Below are 25,278 nucleotides of genomic sequence, written 5' to 3' on the forward strand. Positions count from 1 at the left end.
GTGTTTTCAGAACATCGTTTGTCGAAACTTGCATGGGAGTTGTCTGTTCTGCGGGTATTGTTGGGAATCTGTCAATGGCGTCTGTGACGCGCTGAGCGCCATGTTTGATCGATGATCTTGTCTGCTGTGAGTTTATGTAGTTTACAAGTTCGGGATACAAGTTGTCTATCCACCACGTTGTACCGTGACCCTGGACCATCAGACCTTGCTTTTTGTGGTAGAAATGAATGAATAACAGACGTTTACCTGTCTTCCCTGTAGCAGAGGTAGTCTGGATTGACATACTTGTGATGCCTGTCGAACTTTTCCAAGTGACGGATGTTTCCTTGGAACTTTCAAAGGTGTTGTCGAAAGCATCTTTGTGCGCTGCAAACCACTTATCCAGCTGATTCGACCTCAGTTTCACCCCGCATAGCTGAGACTTTCCTTGGTCTTCGTAATCGAAGCACAAAGATTCATCCACGGGAACCTCGTTCAGGTTGACGTTCCAACGCTTGGTGTTTGGGGTCTTGCGTTTCGGCGTCTTCTTAGGTGTCATCTTGGCGTCACCACGAATTTTCCGATAAATGGCTCCAACGAATCTCCAGAATCTCCCAAATATATATAGAATTTGATACACGTATATAGGGTTATCAACAATCGACCGATAATTCACTTCATGTAGCTTTTTAACCTTCAATATAACATCAGAAACGGAGCGCACGCGTGACGTGACTGCACTCGTCCGCCATCTTGAACTTCCATATGTTAATCGCGATCTCTGACCTAGTTCCCAGCCATACCCATCCGCATGACCCAACAACTCACATGTGTTCTTACGCCACCCAAACTGCTAAAATGAACAATTTTCAACTAAAATGGGAAAGCTGAGACCCTACCTGTTCCTTTTAACCAAAAAAGTCTCTAGATTGGGCAAAAAATTTCAAGGAAAAGAAAGGTTTCAAAGATTTTAAGTAGGGACTACAAACGAGTTCAAATATTGCGCAACTCAACTTAGGTGTCAGCCCAAAAGGACCTTTGATCAACTTGAAGCTGCCTGTTTGATGATGCAAGCCGACAAACTTTCCGTAAGGTTCCGATCCTTAAATCTACCTCCCCACAACCCTACCTTAACCTCGTTATCCTAACCCTAATCCGTTTATCCTAACGGCTTTTCTAAAAACGCCGCCGATTTTCCGTTTTGTGGCTGTGACCTTTGAACTTGCAAAAGGAGGAGGAGGTTATTTCCGGTATTTTGGAGTTCTTCTTCTTTTTCTCTTCAACTAACATCTTTGTGTAAATTTCTTTTGCTTTACCATTTTCACATGCTTGCAGATCATTCTGAGGCATAAATCTACGATGTTTCTGACAATTCAGGTAACGTTAAAGTGATTTTATGCGTGTATTTTGAGGTGTCAAACCCGAAGGGTTATACGCAGTTATGTAGTCGGTGGGCGGGGCGGAAGTCGGTTTATTCAACTCTTTGCACAAATTGTAGTTCAAGGACGCTTGTAAGATTGGCCAAACAGTTGCAGACGTATGTAGTATTCCTCAGTAAGCTATTTAAGAACTTAGAATTGTTCTAGACATCCCTGCATTGGTGTTAAAGACTTAGAGACAGCAAGGAGGTTCAGATGTACCGGTGACGTTGTGCCGCTACCTTCTTACTCTTAACAAGGTGGAAATTTTCTCAAAAAAGGGGTGACAATTTTGGTCTTATAAAAAGGCCAGTTGCACTTTGATCATGTTTGTGACCAGACGAAATTATAGTATAAACAACACAGAATTGTTTTATTGTGGGTTGTTTATTTTTTTATTATAATTGAGACACACTTTTAAGTTTAGGGTTAGCTGTCTTAAATGTGTCTTTGTGGTGTGTCAATGCCATATCTACTGATGTCATTAAAGGAGTCCTAAACTCCAGAAGGCGGAGTTATTTTCCACTAGATTATGTATCAATCAATACATAATCAACCGACTTTTTACAAAATTCTGCTTGTGGTAAATTTTACAAGGTGTGTTTTTTAAAACAAGATGATACTCACTAAACCCCTGCAGACCCTACCAGTGTATTCCCTATGCGTAAACATACATTTTTAAACGTGGATATTTTCGGTGTAAATGAGGGTGGTTAAGCACGATATGAAGGCCAATTGTTAATAAGATATAAAAGAACACATAGCCAGAAGGTTTTTCTTAACCACCCTGACATTCTTTTTGTAATCTAATTTTTGTCAGGCATTGTCAGGCACATTGTAAAAAACACATAGGCTGAGGGTCACCTGGGGAATTTGGTAGAATACTGAACGTTTTGGATGCACACGGGACTAGTGGGTACTTTATCGTATACTGGTAAAAATATTCATTTCTACTTCCTAAAATTACCATCTTTTGGAAAATAACTTCCCCCTCTGGACTTTAGGACTCCTTTAACTCCAAGCAGATGGTAGGAGGAGGCTTGGCCTTGTTTCCGGCTGTAATTTTTTTTGTCAAAGGACATTGTGTTTGTCTTCTTCTTCAGAATAAGACGCCCTGCAAATTGACCTCTTGTTAGTTTTTTGGGGGGCAAAACCGGTTCCCATAAAATTATCCAATGGACTTTGGTATCAATTTAAAGGTGAGGAAATGGGCTATCAGGTGATGTAAATATCTAGTTGGTTCCAGATGAACCGTCAATGATACACGCACAAATATACTGACCAAAAAATGGTCAATGTTTCGAAAGCCACAGCGCTCGCTGACAATTTGCTGTGCACGAAATAACTACATGGTTATGTTGGGCAGATCTTGTAGATGTGAAAAAATATAAACATTATGTAGGTCCGAGGTCTTTTTGCTGCACGGCGGGCGGTTGTTTACACCCATGCAACGGGGTCAAATCGTGCCGCGGCAAACGCCGTAAAAAAGAAAATAAAGCGTTCTACGGTGACCTGCGGTTCGTCTGTGCTGGTTCTCTTTTAAAAGCCACTCTGATTTGACCCCCGATGGAGGTCATCATACTGCAGCTGACACACAGCAGTTGGCGGTACCATATCCAGGCACAAATTTATGCTTTGTCAAGCAATGTGATGCACTACCTTATACCCAAACTACAAGTACTTACTTAACTATTGACCATAGGGATCGCAGAGAAATACTGTTTATGCTACCTTAACCTGTGCTTGTGCGATGTCAAAGGTGAAGGCCTCTTATTTGCTAACAGTTCTTGTTACAAGACCCATGCATAATACATGTCCACATGTGTTTTATGTGAAATCATGTCTCAGGGGCCTTCAACTTTGACATCTTACCCACAATGCATCTTTCTGCACATGTGCAGTTTGAACCATGACCTAGCTTATTAGGATCTAACAACCCATTTCCACATGCCAATGCTACACATATAGATTACTAAATAACTGCCCCAGCATGGTTTGGTCCACATCTATGTACTTAAGGTCATAGTGTCACATTCCTCAATTGATGCTGGCAATTTATCAAATCCAGATTGTGTTATGACAGTTTGGGGTGTACACATCTCTGGAGGAAAAGGCATTTTATGTCACAACATAGAGCCACTCTTCTCTTGTGACACAAATTTTTGACATTGCGAAAATTTTGCGTTGAATTTCAAAATGTTTGTTTGAAATGTTTGTACATGTCTTTTTGCAGCGAAAGCCTTTGCTAAAATGTCCATCGATGGTACTGCAATACCCAGTATGTATAGATGTATATCTGTATGCAAGGTATACAAAATGTAGGGGAGCATATCCATATACATGTACATATAAGTTATCCCTGTCACACATTCAGGACTTTCCCACGGCTTTGCTCCCGACCAGTCCCTAACCAATAGCAAGGTTAGCACTGGCTTGGGAGTAGCCTAGAATCCATTCTATCTTAGCTCCAGTTCGATCCTCTGAGTCTGATTGCACCTAAGCCTGATTGGCTTTCCCGACTTTGATTTGTCTCAAATTTATAATCCGCTGTCACAGACGACTTTTAAAGACTAGTAGACAACCTTGCCAACAAACTCCCAATCACAGATGACCTTGCTCAGGACTAACTCCCAACCACCGTCTGGAGAAGGTTGCAAGGCTATGGTTGGCTATGTATGACTGGAACACTCTCTCTGTATATTGAAATATTTGCACGAACATGCACAGGGTATAACTCATACTATGAGCTATTCCAATTGAAGATCCCAGGTGTGTGTTTCTGCATATATTTGCATATATTATGGTTGAGGACACCTTTGGCACAATCCAATACTTTGGAAACCTACCTCATGCATATGCATGCACATGTCTAGTCTCACTGGAGCTGATGCATGCATTAGGACCTTCATTTAGAAGCACTAATCAAAAAGTGTCCTAACATTTAACAAGGGGATTTCTAATTCTGATTACAATGTAAATGTGATAATATAGAATCTGTTTGGCGTGTCATTTTCATTTTACAAACATTATTTTGTGTGTTAACAGGTACAGAAATAATTGACTGAAGAGCCATCGTAGAGACGTGGGTCTCCCTAGAAGTCCATGCAGTTTTGACCTTGACACATGTACAGCAGCTCCTGAAAGCCGTTTGGGATCAAGGAAGACAACACGGGCCTGGGAGTTCGTCCAGTGTTCTCCGTCAAGACCTTATGTTTTTTCGATATTGCTGACAGGATGGAAAGGAGGTTATTCATTCACAGTAATACAAACATTGGTGTGAGACTATGGAAAATTTTTGGAGGTGGATTCACGCCATAAAGTCATGATTATCGTGTTCTATGGACATGTCAATCCATGTCTAGTTTGTAGCGGAGTTAACGTGACTTTTACATAAGATTTTAAGTGATAAACAAGTTGAGATTACGGAAAACGAACAACTGAGACTCTGAAGTAGAGTTAGAGGTCAAACAGAGGTCAAAGCCATGAGTACCGATGATAGTGCCAAAAATGGTGAAGCGGCATCGGGGATGCATAGAAGCGGTAGCGACAACGTGCTCGTGAAGCCCACAGTACGCTTTCACGTTGAAAACTGCGAGGAAACGGAAAACCAGTCCGAAAACGGCGCGGCGGAAAGCCCAGAGAATGAAGAGCAAAAATCTGTAGAGAACGGAGATCACGCATTTTCTGATGAAGGTTCACCTGTAAGACCGGAAGGACAGGAGCTAGCACCGGAACCTCCACGGATACGCAGTCCATCCGTAGCGGAGGTGAAAGGAAAGGCGTACGAGAGATTACAGGAGGAACTAAGTCGTGCCCAACAGGTACATCCTATTGTCAATATTTCTATTGTTGTAGAAGGCCAGGGCTATGATTCTATTGTTTTTAACAATGCATTCATTATCATACAGGTGTAATCAATTATGAAAGGGTTGGCTGTAAAACACAGAATATCTGACCAAGTTAGAGCAAATACATATTTAGAGAATTGAGATTGTAAAATTTTGTGGATGCTCTTAACACATATGTTTGACCTGAATTTGCTAAAATGTACTGTTGATTTTTTACTCATATTCATGTATTTAGTTAACAAGACTATCAGTATGTCAGTAAGTACCTTTGCAGAAGAAAGAATTGTACATTGCCAATTCCAGCTCTAGAGAAATAATGAACCAACATTTGGAACTTGAATGAAGTTTGCTTTTGACTGCATCTTGTTTAGACTGTCTGATAACCTATCAATGTCTCTCTTAATAGGAACTGTTGTTAAAAGATGAAGAGTGTGAAAAGTTATCTCGTGTCCGGGACCAAATTGGGAATGAGTTGGAAGAGTTGACAGCCAGCCTGTTTGAGGTAGGTAACATTTTATCCTGCCTTGCGACAAAATTTTCAACCATATGTAGCTAATGGATATCACAGCTATGTTGTTTTGACATATACACATTGTTGAATTAGAATCGTAGGTGAAATGTATCATGGCAAATATAATACAATAATAGAAATCTTTATTGACACGACAAAAGTACAGCGACTTTTGTAAGGTCTAAAACTATATAATACATGAACTACTGTTTGTACTTTACTTTGTCAAACAGGAGGCCCATAACATGGTCAGGGAAGCCAATGTCGCTCGAGCATCTGCTGAGAAAAGGCTAAAGGAAGCCAACAGTAAGGTAAGAGAAATTTGATACACGTATTACTGGCAATCCTTTTCTTAATTGGTGAGTAGAAATAGGAAAAACGTCAATTTTGAATAAAATGACGGAAATTTGTACACAATGACGGGAAAAAATTATTATTTGCAGAATCTTACCATCAACTGGAATTGGGATGATGTAAAAAAATTCAAGCTGGCTAGAGCCCATGCAAAAAGTGCATTTGTTGTCCTTATCAAAAATGTATAGTTTTTGGAAAGTGTGACTTTTCATGGGTGGCTTTTAGATATCTATTATTTATGACTGTAAATTTTGTAATATACACTGGTTTTAATTTTGCAGTGTCCACTTCTCTGTGAAGTCATATTCTGTGAATCTGTTTCTCCCTTGTATTCCTACTAGTACTGTGCTACAGAATTGTTTCAATGGCGAAAACCTCCTTTCCTACTGCAAAATCAGGTCCCTGCAAAAATAAATCAATTTACAGTACTATGCTTCAAAATGAGTTCAAACACTAAAGATTTTTACCGTTATGTTATGCCTTCTCAGATTGACATGCTCCAGGCGGAGGTTGAGGCCCTGAAGACGCTCGTCATCACGTCGACTCCCAGCATGCCTAACCACCAGCACCACCCTCAGCTCCAGGCCCCCGCAAAGTCCGGCATCACGGCCGCGCACTTCCAGACCCACAAACGCTCCACCAGCTTCGAACCGCAGACGGCGAAACAGAAACAAGCGGCGGCGGCGACGGCAGCCGCACCACAGGAGAGCAAAGACCAAGAGGAGGTGGAGGTACAGTATACCTGTTTCTCAGATATGAAAATATCAAGTACATGTATGTGTTAGGGTAGAGATTGCAATGTGGCAGGATAGACCAATCCTAGGCCTGACTGTCCATCACAATTAGCAGTTCAACCAATGAGGGCATAGCAATTAGCAGTTCGGCCAATGGTTCTTTCCAACTTTTTTTTTTTTTAAGACAATAAAATATTTTATTTTCTTCCTTTGTCTTTCTGTTTTCTGCTTACATGTCTGTCTTTTATCTCTCAGTTTTGTCTTTTTTCCATTCTTTTTTTTTTGGAATTGAAACAGTGCAATACACGTGGACACAGGCAGCTATTGCTGATGTCGTGACCCACACACATAATAAAGCCGTTTTTTACACTTGGCTGGAGTGGGGAAAGTCATGTTAAGTGCCTTTTTCCCAAGAGCACAAGATCGGTAGCGTCAGGGGATTCGAACCTGGGACCCTTGGGTTCTGGGCCGAAAACCCTGCCTACGCCACACGACCCCAACCTCAGTCTTTTTCCATTCTTTCTTTTGTTTTTTCTTTTGAAATACTTGAAACTTTCATGATGCTTTCCGCTGTAACATTATATGTAACCTCTCCACTCTGAATTCATGACACCGCAAATATGTGTTTCTAATGTAATAATATTGTACTACAGAATTGTGAACTTGAAATGCTGCAAAAATCCTTTCTCCTCCTACCGCAAAAGAAGACCACCACGAAAGTAAATGATTGACAGTACCATGTTCAAATAGTAACTGTAGATATAAAAGTTTTGCATCTACATGTATGTTGATGTTTTTGTTGTTATTGTCCAGCTTGACCCAACCTTACACCAGGAGTTTGTGACATGGCGGAAGAGTCCAAGTCTGACCAGGGATGTGCCATTTCTCGCCAGGATATACAGTGAAGACATCCTACCTTGTCTGGAGTTTAAGAATGCAGAGGTGAGAATACCAGCAACCATCTTCAAGTCATAATTGACAATAACAGAGCAGTAGAATAAGGTAGTTCATGGTTTGAAGTGCACCTGTACATTGGTTAGTAATGGTAAATCCCTTACAACATGTCTGAGCTGGAGTCGACCCTAGGATCGAACTCGGGCCCCAGGATCCACAGAATTTGATCCAGATGGCGAAGCAGTGACGTTGCGTTACCGCTTGTGCCACGTGCATTGGTTAATGTTTGAAGGCCTTTGGGAGGTCCACGGTTCCAACTGCCCATGCACGGTAAGATGCATTGTGGGTAATAGGTCAAAGGTGAAGGCCCTCAACTTTTCAGTTCATGCTTGATACATGTCCAGACATTTTTTGTTTACGTCTCAGGGGCCTGCCAATGCATCACACTGAATGGTCACTTCAAACCATGACTATAAGTATGGAATCTGCACTATTCGTTCAATATATTGTGGTAAGGCCTTTTCATAAACCACATAGCTGGACAATTGTGTTCCAAAGCTTGTAAACATTCACTGTATTGGCTTTTTATGTGTTGTTATTGTTGTTTATCTATTCCAGTTGGCTACCGCTGTCCGAGAAGCAGTAGAGAATAACACATTGTGTATAGAGCCGATAAACGGGGTGTCATCATTTCCAAGGTCAGTCCAATGTGAATACATATAAATGACTTATTAAGTGTCTACAAGAAACTACAACAAAATTCTGTCAAAAAGATTGTGATTACAGCTGAAAATGGTACCGTAAGTCTTGAAATATTAACAACGTTTTAAGTTCACAGTTTGTGCAGTGACCTCTTGCCATAAACGTATTGTACTTGTTTCAACTGCGAACTAAAAAGAAAAGAAAAAGGCTTGATTTTCACCTTGCTATGAAATTTATGTGCTGTAAACTTAAGTGAACTTACAGTAATCAGAAGATGTCCTCTTGGACAGGGGGTAAAGCTGGAGGCCCCTTGTTTGAGGAGAGCCACACCTCGAGCATGTTAAATATCCCACCACGTTTATCCAAAAGAATAGGGGTCCTTCCTGGTGTGAGTGGATCAAACCTTACAGTCTGATCTTCTGTCGCTTATATCTACTGTACAAAACTGATGTGTTATGCCTAAAGGCAGTTTAGCGGTTAGGCTGAACCAAGTAATTTTTATGGATGACGTCCTTTGGAGACCCTAAATCTAATGCGAGAGCGCGAAAAAAGAAGGGCCGAAGAAAACAAGATGTCTGGATTTGAAATATAATAGTCGACGACACATGTTAGGACACAAATCAAATGAGAGAACACGGTGTAACAACTAAGAATTCTTTCATTCGTCATGAAAACAGCAATAATTTGAATAAATCAGTTGAAGTTGAACAGCAGTTGTTGTCCTTTCCATATCGCATTGATTTTGCAGGCCTGCAGAAACATATTATATCAAAAAGGAACTATTTGGTCATAGTGTAAGGAAGCGGAATTTCTTGTTTGTTTTTCTGGGAACAGACCAAAATCAATGCGCGCGCGGACGTCATCCATAAAAATTACTTGGTGTAGCCTTATGCAAAATAAACAAACAAGCTGTACTGTTGGAAGAGTTGTGACAGAACCTTTTGTTGTCCCACAGGTTATGTGCTCTAAGTCAAGTGACCAAAGTGTGTAAGTACAGACTCAAACTGGAGAATGACGACAAGGCATACAACATCTCACAAGCCACCAGGAATAGGGTAAGATCTGTTTCTCCACACCTTTGGATGGAAATTCTGGGTGCATGTGCACTTTTGCGCATCCCAAATTGGAGCTGTGCACTTATTGTTCACTAGTAGCCTGGATGCCAGACCCCCATTCTCTAAAATATCTATCCTTAGTATGCAGCCTAACATTTGATTTTAAGTGTCAGAAAAAATGATAAAGCCTTAAGTTTGTTGTATTACTTGTTTGATAATTTTGCCTTGTTTCTAACAGATAGCTGCCGTTTGTGACTTCATGACGTATATCAGATACATCCAGCTTGGATTGGTCAAGTCTGTAGGTATGTACAGTCTAACATTTAGACTTTTATCCTGACGCTAAAATAGACCATCAGTTGTGGCGTTGTGTGGCCTTGTAAACTTAGTTTCTGAAGGTCCTGGGTTCAAATCTGTAGCTGGTCCCAATGCCGTGCCGTTGGAAAAGGCACTTAACACGGAATTCCTTGGTACACTTAGGTGAAAATGAGTACCTAGCTTTGGTTAGGGAAGTCTCGTGTCCGGTGTTATTGTATCAAACCTTACAGTTCGGTCTTCTTCAACTTGTACTTACTGTACAAAAGTCAGGTGTCAAAAGGCTTGTTTACAAGATATGTGATACACAAAAAAAGACAGCTAGATTGTACCACTGATAATATTTGTATTGTGAATGCTTTTCGAGGGGAAGTTGAATCATTTGAATTTTTTGTCTTACGTATATTTCTATTCTTTCCACAGAGTTGCCAATGTATTTAGAGATTGTTCGGTTGCGCAAGAAGATGGCTCTGGCCAAGCTGGGTTGTCTACAGACTGTGGGCTGATGTGGTTCACTGTGTTCCTTGTTTCAACGTGGAATATGTAACAAGAAAACGTGTCGGAGGTCAGGTAGTGTGCCGTTTGGAAATACTGACAGCATTCCCGTGGTTTGTGAGTGAAATCCTTGGTGAAGCAGTGCTTGAATACTGCATAATATGCACTTTTGTGCATTGAAAATTGGACCTGTGCACCTAATTCTTGTCTTTGGGTGTACGTAGATATTTGTGTAGAATTGTGTAAAACGTAAAGGTTCTATTGTGTTACAGATACAGACTATTGTTGACATTGTAACTGTCAGAAAAAATCCTTTATTATAATACTCGTTCAAGATTCTGAAGTTAGCTATAGACTTTGGATTCTTCGCAATTTTCCAAGGCTCAAAGCTGGGTTGGCGCTGTGTATGCCAACCCCGAGTGCCGCACACCAACTTGCAGATTCCGCCTGCAACTCTGGACAAGGAAGCGCTCTCTCTTTTATTTTCTCATTTTGCTGACATTCTACTTGTTTTCAGTTGTGCACCTAAAAATTTTTTCTGTGCCACTAAATTTTTAGGTTAGGTGCACCAGTGCACCTATTCCCAAAAATAACTTGTGAGACCCTGTGTAGCAGTCGTGTTGTGAAACGGTATGACTAAATCAGGACATTTTCATCAGGAAGGACACTGATACTTCTCAATTATTGGTAAAGAAACAGTCTTTCTAGAGACAATTTGTTTCATGTTGGGAAGGTTTCAGAATACATTTAAAATGGCAGTGTAGCAACCAAAGTCCAAAGTATGCAAAATACCTATCGTAAATCTTGTAAGTTGTACTTGTAACCAAGAAACCATGATTTTAATTGCTATAACTGAACACTAGTCAGTTCAAATCCGGTGGTTCAGTTTCCAGATATCAAGGCGGCCATCTTGGAATTCGAATTTTCCAACTTTTTTTCTACTGAGTTTACAGTTAAGTTTCATATATCATTTGAAAGAGCATGATGTCCCACACATTATGGTGCCTTTAATTTGGTCCTAACATGGAAAGCTATGAAGATATTTCTTTTAGAAAGTTGCCCAACCCATACTATCATTAGTTGGACCTGGCGACACAATACCACCCCAGACCTGGTTAGACTTGGCCCATACTGGCCTGATAGTGGACAGACAATGATCCACCCTAATGAATGCCATGCAAATGAGTAGAAAATTAGTCCTTCCATTCAGTTGAATACACTTGCATAATCACCAGATTTCCAGTAAAATGGGCGGGCTTGAGTTCAATGGGCTTGGTGATTAGAGGTGTCATTGCCCACTGTGACAGGAACGATTAGCCCACAATTGTTTGTAAAAACCCAGGTGAACTCAACACTGCTGGATATGTACTGACCTAGGAGTACATCGTTCACATGCATTTTCAATCAATCATATCTAAAGTTGTGAACATCGCTGACTAATAATTTTTACATGACTACATTCATGATGAAGAGAGCTTTCAGCTTATACCACACTTATAGGCACAAATCTGATATTGCTGAAGATTCCAAATTGCTTCTGGATTTCCCAATTTGAACTGACCAGTGTTTAACATATTGTTACGAAAAATCATACATACTAGTATCTGCTTGATATTGGCCTTGTATGTTTGATTGCTTGACTGTCTAATTTTGTAGATGAAAAAATTATGTTTCTATATGATAAAGTTGGACAGCCTGAACTGTCATATTTGTATACCTTTGTTGATTTTACATGTATAGAATGTTTGATTTGCATGAACATGAACAGCATAAATGTTCTTCAAAATATGCTCTGCACTGAATCATGATTGGGATGTATATTCTTGATGACTGTCCAAATTTTACTTTGGGCAACTTTCTAATTTTTCATTGCAAAAAAACTGGCAACTGTAAGTTGCATTCCAAACCACCAAGAAACCTCCTTATTTCTTTAATGTAAATACCTTTATTGTAAATAGGAGAAAAGACATTTGGTACAGACATATAATTTGTAGGCCAGATTGTGAAGGTAGTGATACAAATATAATAGTACTTTTTGTCTATTTTCTTAGTATTTCTATCCAAATGTATGAAACAAAGAAAAAAACATTAATGTGACACATGTACATGTGACTGAAAAAGAAAACCACCCAATTTAAGCTTCCAAGTAAAAAAATGAAAAAAGTAACACCAATTATTTTGAGGATGTATTCGTTGCCCATTTCCTTTTCTCATGGATTCAACCAAAACTAAAAAAGATATGGCAAAAAATGTAGAAAAATGGTGCATTGGAAATTCTTGAATTAACAGCAGCCATTTTGAAAACCATGATGTCACTCCCCCCAGTCATCTGTAAGGCTACCTGTGATTGGTTTAACCATTAATGTTAACTGTTTGAAAGGTGGACATTGTATTTTTGTGCCAATGGTGGCCGGGAATACAACATTCCTCAACCTGTGCTTGTTTCTTTTCTATTTTTTCCCAATTTTTTGTAGTAAGTAATTTGTGTACACTAATACAGTAACTGCAATTTGCTGTGAGTACTTTTATTCCATTTGTAATTATATATGTGTATCAATATTACAAATTGTAAACACAAACCCTTTTATGTATAGCATTTAATGATATGCCTTGCAGTGTAAATAACATTGTGACCTTATATATATAATCAGCAAATGATATGGTTTGAACGTGTGTATGCGATATGGTAACGTCATGTGAAATAGACCACCTGTATGTAATAAAAGAGTGACTCATATCCATATCCATTATACACTTATACATGTAGTATGGTGACTATTTTGTAAGGAAACAAAAATGTAAGAATTACATCTTCAATATTGTAGCATGTTTTACTTTCAACAGTAATTTTGTCATATTTCTGTATACTGTACCATATTTATTATGTATTTCATAAACCAAGATTTCAGGACATAATGAATTGTGTATGTGTACAGCATATCAATTATGAATCATATTAAGACTAGTAATGATTCAAATGTACATGAAAGACTGAATTTGCTGTGGTCAATGATGTAACAGGGTTAAAGTGATGTAATTAATGCACATTGTGTTTCATTGGCCAGTTGCTCCTCTGCATTTGTAATTTGACTCGTCTGATTGGCTTAAAGATTACAAAAACAATTCCATTGATTTGAGTCATAGGTTTGCATGGAAGAAAGAAAATGTTGCCTACTTGTAATCATGTGGCAAGAGTGGTTGTAATGATTGACTGTAGAAGAACGCCACCTATTGATTTGTGTAGGTACTGCATGGACCTATGTAACGTATCAGCTCATCTGTGTATAATGTAAATTGAGATACAGCAGTATGTACCTTCTTTATTATAAAGCCCTGCTCTCTGCTCATTGTAATATTTATTTGAAAAATTATGAATTTGTAATTATGAAGAATGTATTTTAATTGAAACTCTGAGTCAGTATTTTGTCCAACTGTTAGTAATTTGCTTAGGTTAGCAGTCTACTATCCGACCGTAAAAGACGGTGCTACCTCATTGCCAGGTTGCTTCAATTATGTTTCATGGTCATCATGGAATGAGGTAAATGCAATACAGCAGTATATGTGTACATGAATATCGCCTGTGCTAGTTCCCATAGGTTGCATACATGTATACTTTATGCATACAAGAACATGAAAAAAAGATTGAAGTTAAAAGGTAGCATGCATAGTTGCAAAACATCATGAAAATGTGTTCTAAGTACTGTTTATTTTTTCGCCATAATTTCACCATCTATGATTATAATAAGCACTAGTTTCTGCATTGCTCTGTTGGTTTTGTCTATAAATCTGTTGTCAAGTAAAAGCATACAAAATATTATATGCAACATTTTCTTGGGTATACTATGTATGCAAGTCAATGCAATTCAAAAAGACACAATGGCATAAATACAAAATCATGTAATGTTAAAACTGACTTTTATTTGTGGGACAACTTTAAAAGCTGTACAACATTCTATAATGTTGAGCAAGATTTTTACGTTCCAAAAGGCTTATCATATATGCATCATACAAGTCATGTAAAAAGGTGGTAATTTTTTTGAAAATCCATACAATATGTTTAGAATATACAACTGTGATATTGGTATTCATTGTACATATATGCTAATACATCTACCTGTGAATATTGGTTAATCAAACAATACAACCAATTTATATTCAGACCATGTGCCAATAAAATCTGTGTAGATATGAATACTGTCCTGTGCCATATCTTTAATAACAAAGTATGAACTTTCATATTTCCTGAATATAGTCATTATAAACCTTTGGTTTGGAATCCAGACACATATGTCCATGTACATTTTGTCATTCATTGAATTTCCAAATTTATTTGCATATTCAGAAGTATGACAAGAAAACTTTACGCAAATGAGCTTGACTTAAAATATATCATTTGCATATTCAGTAGAAACGTTTCCCCATTGAGCTCGCCTTATAAGATATCATCTGCATATTCAGTAGTAAGATAACGAAACTTTACGCCAATGAGCTTGCTTAAAATATATATATAATTTGCATGTTCAGTAGATACTTCTCCCCATTGAGCTCGCCTTATAAGATATCATCTGCATAATCAGTAGTAAGACAACAAAACTTCACACCAATGAGCTTGCCTTGAAAGGTCATTTGCATACTCAGTCGTATGACAACAAAACGTTTTCACGAATGAGCTTGCCTTATAAGGTGATATTTGCATACTCAGTCGTATGACAACAAAACGTTTTCACGAATGAGCTTGCCTTATAAGGTAATATTTGCATATTCAGTAGTTAAACACCGTTTTCCACGACTTCCTTGCCTATAAGGAAGTACAGATGGTTTAGCCCCTGAAGACACGGGAATGGCTGCCGTAGAAGAAATGGCGCTTACGGGCCGGGTACGTCAGGCCATCGCGTAGGTCTGGGATGGTCTCAGGACATGACGCGATGAACCTGTAAAAAACAAAGAATATACATTCACGGTAGAGAAAACAACTTGGCCTGAATTGATATTTATTAGTAGTGCAGCACCCCCGGGTATGCAGTTTAGATATACAGGAGTGCATTATACTATCAGACGTTCGGTTGCAGATCTGTCTGGACGTATCTATTCAGGGTGGCGGAATTATGTACCCTGGTGGAATTATGTTATAAGTGTGTGCACGTGTAGTATAGTATGATATGGAAGCGCCAAGTTGAGGCATACTGAGCTCCAGTAGTATGACACTTCCAGGCGCTTCAACTAGAGTCACTTGTCCTTGAGATCACATGACCAAAGCACTTGTGGGGCCACCACCTTGACGAACGACCTGAAGTCGAAAAATCAGCATTTTGCGTTTGAACACAACGTTAGCCTCGTTACAATTGCCTTACCTTTGATGCATGTCAGACTTATTCCAGTTTCCGAGTTTGAGGAGCCGCCTCTTGCCAAAGAACCCCTCAGGTAGAGAGCGTGCTCGTAGCTGCGTCTTCTTCTCCTCCTTCTTCTTCATCTCATCCGGGTCTTCTTCGGTCTCGTCTTTGTCTCCCGTTTCGTCAGATTGGTCTTCTTCTTCTTCAGCGTTCTCAGTGACGTCATCTTCTTTCTTGGTAGTTTTGCCGTTGCTGGTATTTTCAAAACGCACGGTTTTCTTGTCTTCACTTGGAGCATCCTTAGAAGAGCTTGCGACGTCGGGAGGAGCTGGGACGGCTGTTGCACCAAGCGGCTGCCCTCCCGCTTTAATCGCATCTGGAAGGTTCTTCACCACCAAGGCCAGCAGGGGGAGGGTGTGGGCAGTCGCGGGCATTGGAATAGCCGTTTTCACTCCCTCCGATTTATCTGGAACCCTCGGTAGCTTCCCTGTACGACCGCTCTTGGCGTTCGGTTTGATCGGTTTTAGATCGATCGGTTGCAGGTTTCGCTTGTTGAAGGCTTCGGGAGGGACGTCGAGCGCCGACCGCTCTTTTAGTAAGAACTTATCGATGACTTGGTCCGTGCTAGGCGGCCAGGAAGGACCGATTCCTCCAAGTGTAGCTTCAGTCTTGATCGCCCCACCATCTTTGAACGTCACGCCCTTGGTTTTGGCAGACTTCTGCCTACGACGCCTCGCGCTCTTAATGGACTTGAGCCGCTTGCTCGCCAGCTTTTGTAGCGGACCCTGGTTCCTTTGTTGTGTCTTAGACGGCGGCGTTCTGTCTTTGATGTTGTCGCAGTGAGCTTCTTGGTACGTGGACATGCCATCTTTCTTTCGAAGATCTTGGAGCGCCTTTCTGGTCACCGGTCCAAGATCCTAACCAAAACAAGTAGCAACCAATTTTTCATCATATAACAGAATGTCTAAACTTGACTGTATCGCAAGACCGGTATAAAGAAGACTTTTAAAGTGCAGCATTTCAAACTGATAAAGAATCCATCAATTTGTCCCTAACTGGGCCAACCATGAACTCATCGACATTCAAGAATATTAATACGCAACTCATGCGCACATGAATATGCGCACAAGTGTGAAGGGGGCCATTACCTTTGCGGCAGTAGACCTTTTGGGTCCGTCAGGAAATACCTCAAACACGGGTGAATGGGACCAGTAGGCGTCGTTCTGCGGCCACGGCGCCTCGGCCCTCTTATCCCTGACAACAGATAATATAGATCATTACCCCCGTGAAAAATGGAGGTATTGTTTTGTGTGCGTGTGTGTGTGTGTGTGTGTGTGTGTGTGTGTGCGCGCGCGTGTGTGTGTGTGCATGTGTGTGTATGTGTGTGTGTCTGTCTGTGTGTGTGTGTGTGTCTGTGTGTGTGTCTGTGTGTCTGTGTGTGTGTCAGTATATGAGAATTTGTATTTCCGGATATTTGTGGTCGGCATAACTTAAAAACCTATTGATGGATTGCGATATGATATTTAGTATTCCGTACCTACATGCAAGCGTGTCCGTACCCCTTTTAATATGTAAAATTGTCCGTGCCCCCCATCAAGTGTCCGTACCCCAATGCAAAAGTGTCCGTTCCCCCATACAAGAATGTCATACAGTCAACATACATTCTAAAAGGGACAAAATCCACCTTTAGAACTGTTTCATCCCGCATCATATCTACATGTAGTATACGTTCACAACGAACATAAGTTTTCTTTTACAACTAGAATCGGCGACAATACGTAAAATACAACTTACCATATCAGTTTGTGTGGTGGTGGCGGTAGGCTGCAATGTAGAAGACCGGTATTTTTAGAATGCGGTCCTTCTTTTGTTTAATCTAGCTAGAGCCTGGTTTTAAATGTTATAAATAGGGTCACATGAAACTTCAAACTTTTGAGGGATGCAACCAATACGGTCATGGTACGGACATATGTAGTAGTGTAACATTACCTTGTAAGGCTATACGGAGTATTTTACATTGTAATAAAGTTACTGAATACTAGACATAGCTTCTCTCTTACCATAGTTAAAAGAAAGGCATTGGTGCATTATCGACATTGATATGACTGTTATCAGTTTGCATTTAATTACCGACACAGAATACGCTAGTGAAATCGGAAATGGCGTCAAACTCATAAGAAATACTGTAAATGCAGAAATGTTCCCGGGGATTTAAATTCGCCGTTGAGAGAAAATGGAGTGTTTGCAGTGGTTTCGAGTTCGGGTTTGAAACAATAGTAGCGCCAGTCACGCTTTTCGCGGTGAAAAACCCGAACATAAAACCACCGCGAACATTTCTGCATTTACAGTATATGACTTTGACAGGCAGTGAGGCTGCTTTTTCCAACAATGCGCCCCCCCCCCCCTAAGAAGAATAAGAAGTCACCACAAACCCTGGGAAAAAATCCATTGTAAAAAGGAGTTGTTAAACATTTTTATATACTCACAGTTGGTCGTTAATACGACTCTCGCTCAGAGTGAGTTCGGTGCGCCTGTGCGGTTGAACGGTGGTCTTGCTGTTGAACGAAGGAAGAATCAAGGATTATATAGACCACCAATGATCGACACATAATAGTAGTTTGTTTTTTTACCTCTTTTTCCATGATCAGTTTTAAATGAAAAAAATACCCAAGTAATATGAAGAAGCCTTTACAAACCTTTAATTTAGAGATAGCAGAATACATTCAACGTTATTACTTTAAAATTTCAGGTAACGCAGTCGGTAGTTTTCTAACTGCCTGAGCATTGCATACGACAATTTACACGAGCAAAAACAATCAAATCGATCGTTTTAGATGATACTAGAAATGGCTGATAGCACTGACCACCGTCTATACATGAAATTATAATCATTTTCTGTGACGACCAAAGTACACGAAATCTAGCTAATGCATTGTTTATGTTTTGACATAAGTCACGTGGTCCTAGCTAGGGACCCAGTCATACATATGTATTTTCAATAGACTGATACTGACTGCCAATCACAATTAACAGCTCAACCAATGTACAGCGTGTCAATTAGCGGTTCGACCAATATGAGAGGGCGGCTGCATGTCCTTCAAATATCAGCCTTTCTATGTTTTTATTTTGCATTTCTACGTTTTGGCGGATATGGGCAGGGCTATAGAATCGGTCTATTATACCTCGTATACGAAGAAGAGAAAGTTTTGAGACTCACTACTCAGAAAAGCCGCTCCTGAAGTGCCTGTGAGATCGTCCCACCGGGAAGTCTTTCAGCCGACTCTCTCCGAGGAAGGGCAGCCCGCCGACTCCCCCGTACCTCACGGCGTGCGTCCCCCAGGACTGAGCTACACGCTCCCGCTCGCATTGTCTGCAAACATCGGTAATGTAACACAATTATAAGAGAGCCTGCATGCCCTTTGTCGTAAGGCGTAATTCAGCCTTTTCGTCTTCGTAATCCGTAGGCAGCGGCCCAAAATCTAGCCTCTACCAGTCTCCGCGGGTCGCTGGGAAAATAGTAGAAATTGGTCAAATAAAGTCAATTGTATGAAGGGAGTCGGCTACGGAGAGAGGGTCCAAACTGCGGATGGGAATGTTATCCTCCATGGCCAAAGTCCCCCGGTAAATGTTCTCTCTATATCCGACGCGGTTAGTCTGGTAGAGACTACCCCAAATCAACGTAATTCGTAATCAGTACATAAGCCGTAAGGCGTAATTGGTCGCTTTCTTTCTACGTAAAAACCGTAACAGTTACCTTAATGCAACGTAAAACGTAATCCATAAATTGCTAGTAAAGCGTAGGCTGATTTCAAAATGGTCCGATCCACAAGCGAGCGCCCCCCGTTACCATGTCTGCGATGAATTTTCCTATTTAAATCTAATTCAAATCCCCCTAAGGATATACGCAGAGCATCGTGCTGAAAGGCAACTCAAGCAAAGCGTGAGCTCAGCAAAGAACACCAGAGTACCCAAGGTGCGATAACCTCACTCTCGATCGATGACGTGTGACTACAACTTACGTATACTTGGTATAACCCCGAGGTGTTACGATGGTCCCTCTATAATGCATGTACTTCTAGTACTTGTATACCCAATGCACAAAAATAACAATCAGTTGCACCGCCGAAACTCACATAACATTGTCTATTTCAGTCAAGGCAAAGCTGTCTTGAATATTCATTGCCACTCCAACGTCAGAGGTGACTCACAGTAAGCTCCAGAGCGACCAGACAGGTTCTACTTCATTCCACGCGGGAGTAATACCGTGGCGGATCATCACTAAGATATCTCTAACATCGTCGCCCGATTTGTGCCTCACAGGTGGGAATACATTTTGCACAAATTCTAGATCTCTGAGGAATGTTTGCATTGCGGCATAGAAATTTATATACTAGTACAATGTATATATATATACATCTTATAGTAACTGTTACACTTTTTTCGTATTAGAAGGCATGTGCTGCCATTGCTGGCTGCGCACTCTGTTTGAAAAGACCAGAACAGTTTTCACGCTTTTCTGACAGGCTTTCTCGCACTAAATGCTTCTTCTGGTTTTCAGTTGCCACACGTTATGCTCAAAAGGTACGAAAAAGTTGTTCCGAAAGTTATTTATTCGGGTGGAAAAATACATATACGTGTCGAGGTAGGAATGGGTGGGGTAATTGGTTTGGTAGGTAATGGACGTGACCAGATTATCAGAACAGTTTTTCACGCTTTTCTGACAGGCTTTCTCGCACTGAATGCTTCTTCTGGTTTTCAGTTGCCACACGTTATTTATTTATTTATAAGACTCATCCATAACAGAAAATGGAGGGGGAGACAAAACAGGTGATTACTCACCTCTACAAGTTGTCTCCCCCTTAACAAACAAAAAGCAACATATAAGAGGTAAGAAAACTATACAAATTACTACTTTTAACAGTACTATTTACAGTGAAAATATAAGCGTGTAAATCATAGCATATGCAAAGGATAACAAAAGAATATAATGACAGAAAATCAGGGCATTATCTATCGAGGCCTTGTGGCTATGCAAGCAGAACAATTACAAAAGGATGTCCAGGTACACGGAGCGTCAGTAGCATAGACCTCTCTAAGCCTGTTATGCAAGTGATTCAACAGCTGCCGTTTGAAGGCGAGCATGTGTTGTGGCTGAGAGACACTTTGGCCCCAGGCTCTCAGGTTAACACCCAGACTGTTCCAAATACATATGAGTCTGGGGATATACGAGGAAGCAAACTGTTGCGTTTTTGCTCTGATGGGTGTCATCATGTTGGGTGGAAGCGTGCGTAGTCCAGTGGTTAGCGATCTTGCCTCTGGAACTAGAAGCCCCGGGGTTCGATCCCGGCTGTGTCGCTCACCCAACATGCACGCTACCGGACAGGGTCGCAGTCCTTAGGACGGGACGTTAAGCCATGGTCCATTGTTCATTGCGCTTGTCGAAAAGAGCTAGGGGAATTTCCCTGGTACAATGAACCTGTAAATACTGTACATAGTGTCTGTCTTCTCTGTCACGACCAGTAGAAGATTAGCTCATCTGTTCATTGAGTTCATTTGAGCTAGACTGGTTCGAAAAAAGAAAAAAAAAAGTTGGACCTAGAGCTTCTTGTACTTCTTGATGAGTACGAGACATGTTTAACAATGTGTACGTCGCACAGATTAGCCCTAAAAGACTTCACAAAAAGTACAACATCTGCAGCTTCTCTCCTATATGACAGTGGTAACAAACCAACGGAAGCTAATCTGGTCTTATAGTCAGGATATTCAGGATCTGCACCGAGTATGTACCTAGTTGCCCGACAATGAACACCCTCAACAAGACCAGTCAGCTTCTTCGAACGGTTAACCCGGGCTCCAAATAGGTGAACAATACTCTATCATGCTTCTTACTAAGGTTACATAGAGTAACCTTAGTAAGAACATATGGGGGCTTCCAGACATAAAGTAGTTCCTATGCTCTTGATAATTTTTGCGATTTAATCATTCAGAACAACTATTATTTCAATGCTATGCCTCTGACAAAAAAATCTATATTTTTACCCCCCCCTTGAAAAACCACTTGATGATGATTTAAAAGGAATTAATGTCTTGATTAATGTATTGAAATTGCCAAACAGTTCCATTCCAAAATTTAACAGTTTTTACGCGAGAAAACTAGGTTCTAGAACATGACATTTAGTTGACGTTGTAACAAGTTTCATTGTTCTAGAACGTTTAACTATAGTGTTGTATCTGTCAAGCAATATTCGTAGGCTGTCATAAGCGTCTCAAAAACAATACAAACTACGGGTCTGGTCACGTTCGTCGTACGATTGTCGTATGGTTGTCGTACGATCACATACTGAGGGTATTCTTGGTATATTCGTACCGAAATTAGCCGTCTTGTTACGTAAAAGGCTACCTTTAAGCTAGATCATTGTCGACTGTCGCAACCTGTTTAAAAGTTTTACAACAGAATCGATCGTAGGGCGGCCTACAACGATTGTGACCGCGCCGTACTACAGTATTGCGACAGTATTACAACAACATCACGACAGTATCAGTACCTACCCGATAGTTGGGAGAGTGACTCGGAATTGTTGCGGGCTCAGTAAGTCAGTGGACAGCACGGTGGGAGAGATTTTCGTCACCACAACATCCGCAGAACTCGGCGGTACGATGAGTCTTGGAACCGTTGCTGTCGGCATGGCACAACGTTAGATCCCGGTACATCACTATCAATTATAACTTAGTAGTTCAAATTGCACCTCATTGAGGTATCAAAATATGCCCACCCAGGACATTATGTTACTCTTCAAGAATTGTGAGTCACCCATACGTAATAAACAATAGCCATTTTTTCTCTATATATAACATAACAAATTGCAAGGAGGCTAACGTTCCTTTATTACGTTATAATGGCAAGGTTGTCCTTAACTGAACTCAACTGTTCCTTAGTTTTGTAAGTCTACCCATAGAACAAAAATGGAATACATTTTAATTGCAATTCCCGTATCATTATTTTGGACTAGTACGATATGCTTGCTTAAATTGTGATATTGTTACAGTTTATTTCATTTCTTATGAACAACATAGCATGAACAGTGTAGACAACAATGATATTCTGTAATTTCTACGTCATAAAAATGTGGTTTATCAATGTTACCCCACCAGACCTCCAGCAAAAATACATCCTCATTGCACATGGCTATAGGGTAGTGCTTCGTTCAATTTTAACTCAATAAACGGTAAGAAAATTATGCATACTCAGCATTTTTCATAAAACAAATAAACCGTACATTACCTTTTGAGATGGAAGGTAGAGTTAAAGTCCTCATCTTGATATAACGTTATAGCTTACTGTTGTAGTGACCATTTATTCTGAACAGCTTGCTAAAAGGTTGTACAGCACTAGTGTGATACAGGTAGTAGGGGCTTGGTAGGGGGCAGTGTGCACGACCCCAACTCTTGGATTCAGCGCCACCCAGCCATGACCCCACAAGATTAGATTACGACAGCAATCTTTTCTCATCCAACGCTCAGATTACCGCCCTAAATACCGAGGAGCCTCTGTTGAAAGAACCTAATCCAGTGTTTTCTTACCGAAGGACAAATCATACCTTGAAACGTAAACATGTATTTTTATTTGCATGATGCAACGGTGTAAACAATTTGTAGATCGCTACCCCCAAGGTGTAGCTTAATATAAAACTCCGTGAAAAAGTAACAAAGTTTCTTCTGAGACACATTTCAATGTCTCCGTTCAAATGACCTTCTATCTGCTACTGAATGTGAATAGAATATCTGCTGTGCAGTGCACAGTATTTAGTTACATGCCCCATTTACAAACGTTACGTATTTTAACTTTGGAACGGGGTTATATTCTGTAAGGTTATACACACTGTTTACTCTTCGTTGATACTTTGCGAGACTTACTGCTTTTTTTAAGAGAAGCGTTGTTTGTAAGAGTTTGTTAACTGTTTAGGTTTTGAGGATTACGTTTCTGTAGGTATGAAAGGGGCTATCCTAACTATCTAAGTCAACACATTTCTTAAGTATTGTACTGTTTAAGAGATCTGTAAAATAACAACACGCAAGCGCTTTATGTTTACTGTTATCGTTATGCAGCGGGAATTTCGCTTCAGACCAATTTAAAAGTGATATGAACGTTTTCTAATGTTGATTTCAAGGTTCTTTGTTTGTAGACGAAGAATATGTAAAAGCGCTACTTGGCGGAACTATCGCAAACTGCACACTACGCAATGTTTCATTCTCGCACCAACCCTCGTATGTCATATAATGTAAATATGCGGACGGTCTAAAACAGAACTCGATATGAAAAGAAAAAACAACGAAGGGGCATGTCCATTAAATACTTTCATAACAGCGCTTAAAGTTTGATGTATTGTGATTTTACAATGGAACGTATGTGGTGAATTAGTATGATTGAAATTCATTAACTTTAGATGATAATAATGATTTTATTGCACAGCAATTGCAGCGCGTGGAAAGCAATATTACTTCACAACAAAATGCAAACGTGACAGAAAATGTATAGAAGAACTTAATTGCACGCCAATTGTATTAGGTACAAAGTATGACAACAACTATCAAAAATAATACATAATATATATGATAAAACGTAACATCCTATTACTATTACAATACAATAAAGGCTAGCGTACGTTTTTTAATATAGTGTTAAATCGAGTGGAGCTAATCATTAATCTCGTTATTTTTTCGAATGACAAAGCAGTCGTTTAATAAATATTTACCTATTTTTTGCATTGTGAGGGTTGTTGCATTTGAATATATACTCAAAATAGTTTGTAGCATCGAGACTATGCTACAACGGCCAAAATAAGACCGGTTTGCTACGCTTAAGGGTGGTTATACTGTTAAACTGTTAAACTCTACTCTACTCTATACCTGTTGACTATAGTATAGATGGAAAATACCAACGTTCAGACGGTGGGTGGGGTGCAATTATTACCCTGCCAACGCCCTTAGTTTGCGTCATAGTAAGGCTTTTATGCCATGCAAATTAGTTTACCCAAGTGGGAGTGTACTGGAAATACATGTAAATGTACCCCCGACAGCGGCTAGAAGTAAATTTACTGTCCGTAAGATAAACATTGTTTTAAACCTCAGAGGATAAAGAAATCGTACAAGGAGCTTGTATAGTGAACACGTTTTCAATAAAGGTATCAAAGCAGCTATACATACACAAAAGACAAAGCGTGTTACCCCCTACAAAGTTTACAGTATAAAATCAAACAATATCAAGGAACGTTTTCAATGTGTTAAGTGATCCTCCAATTTATTACTTTTGATATTTTCACGACAGGAAAAACGACTGTGTTATGAATATGTGACCAATCTAGGTTACGCCCACTCTGAAAACTTTGTAAACGTTACGCGTTTTGTTTCGGTAAAAACATCCTGTAGTTCAACCTAGCAACATAAATAAGATTGTACAAACACTAGAACCAATATGTCTGTCAAATCTGACAGGAATGTCTACACTGCCCGCCAATCTTGGGTCGTCTTTTTAAAATCCAGGTCACTTGGCGCTACGTGCTAGGTCGACGCGTCACGTCGAAGCCGAGGCCCCTTTGTGACGACGCTTTTTGTCTTGGTAACGGCCTATTGTCTACGTCGTACT

At 40.1% G+C, this 25,278-nt stretch overlaps 2 protein-coding genes across 5 annotated transcripts; one reads left to right on the forward strand and one right to left on the reverse strand.

The window, feature by feature from the left end:
- The first annotated feature begins 1,007 nt into the window (after nt 1-1,007).
- On the forward strand, nt 1,008-11,152 carry LOC136422266 (guanine nucleotide exchange factor for Rab-3A-like). Of its 3 annotated transcripts, none has more exons than XM_066409919.1 (10): nt 1,008-1,067; nt 4,443-5,218; nt 5,652-5,747; nt 5,990-6,067; nt 6,599-6,841; nt 7,658-7,786; nt 8,357-8,436; nt 9,396-9,495; nt 9,734-9,800; nt 10,234-11,152. In XM_066409919.1, the coding sequence occupies exons 2-10, from the start codon at nt 4,880-4,882 to the stop codon at nt 10,314-10,316; spliced, it is 1,215 nt and encodes a 404-aa protein (XP_066266016.1). In that variant the 5' UTR covers nt 1,008-1,067; nt 4,443-4,879; the 3' UTR covers nt 10,317-11,152. The 3 variants fall into 3 exon arrangements, with proteins under 3 accessions (XP_066266016.1, XP_066266018.1, XP_066266017.1); XM_066409921.1 differs by lacking the exon at nt 1,008-1,067 and adding an exon at nt 1,125-1,229; XM_066409920.1 differs by lacking the exon at nt 1,008-1,067 and adding an exon at nt 1,274-1,356.
- Nucleotides 11,153-14,203: 3,051 nt separating this feature from the next.
- On the reverse strand, nt 14,204-23,048 carry LOC136422265 (uncharacterized). Of its 2 annotated transcripts, XM_066409917.1 has the most exons (8): nt 22,918-23,048; nt 22,185-22,311; nt 18,853-19,005; nt 18,122-18,190; nt 17,430-17,459; nt 16,784-16,889; nt 15,657-16,552; nt 14,204-15,236 (listed from the first exon to the last, which is right to left on the reverse strand). In XM_066409917.1, the coding sequence occupies exons 1-8, from the start codon at nt 22,949-22,951 to the stop codon at nt 15,125-15,127; spliced, it is 1,527 nt and encodes a 508-aa protein (XP_066266014.1). In that variant the 5' UTR covers nt 22,952-23,048; the 3' UTR covers nt 14,204-15,124. The 2 variants fall into 2 exon arrangements, with proteins under 2 accessions (XP_066266014.1, XP_066266015.1); XM_066409918.1 differs by lacking the exons at nt 22,185-22,311; nt 22,918-23,048 and adding an exon at nt 19,655-20,032.
- Nucleotides 23,049-25,278: the final 2,230 nt, after the last annotated feature.

The sequence above is a fragment of the Branchiostoma lanceolatum genome, chromosome 16, assembly GCF_035083965.1.
Source record: "Branchiostoma lanceolatum isolate klBraLanc5 chromosome 16, klBraLanc5.hap2, whole genome shotgun sequence".
Lineage (NCBI taxonomy): Eukaryota > Metazoa > Chordata > Leptocardii > Amphioxiformes > Branchiostomatidae > Branchiostoma > Branchiostoma lanceolatum.

Bases quoted from the DNA above. Each gene is read 5' to 3' on its own strand.
- LOC136422265 (XM_066409917.1), bottom strand. From the start codon at position 22,951: ATGAGGACTTTAACTCTACCTTCCATCTCAAAAG. The intron at 16,553-16,783 runs GTAATGGCCCCC...TGTTTTGGTTAG, and splicing joins AAAGGTCTACTGCCGCAAAG to GATCTTGGACCGGTGACCAG. The intron at 15,237-15,656 runs GTAAGGCAATTG...TGTTTTTTACAG, and splicing joins AAGTCTGACATGCATCAAAG to GTTCATCGCGTCATGTCCTG.
- LOC136422266 (XM_066409919.1), top strand. From the start codon at position 4,880: ATGAGTACCGATGATAGTGCCAAAAATGGTGAAGCGGCATCGGGGATG. The intron at 5,748-5,989 runs GTAGGTAACATT...TTTGTCAAACAG, and splicing joins TGACAGCCAGCCTGTTTGAG to GAGGCCCATAACATGGTCAG. The intron at 8,437-9,395 runs GTCAGTCCAATG...GTTGTCCCACAG, and splicing joins GGGGTGTCATCATTTCCAAG to GTTATGTGCTCTAAGTCAAG.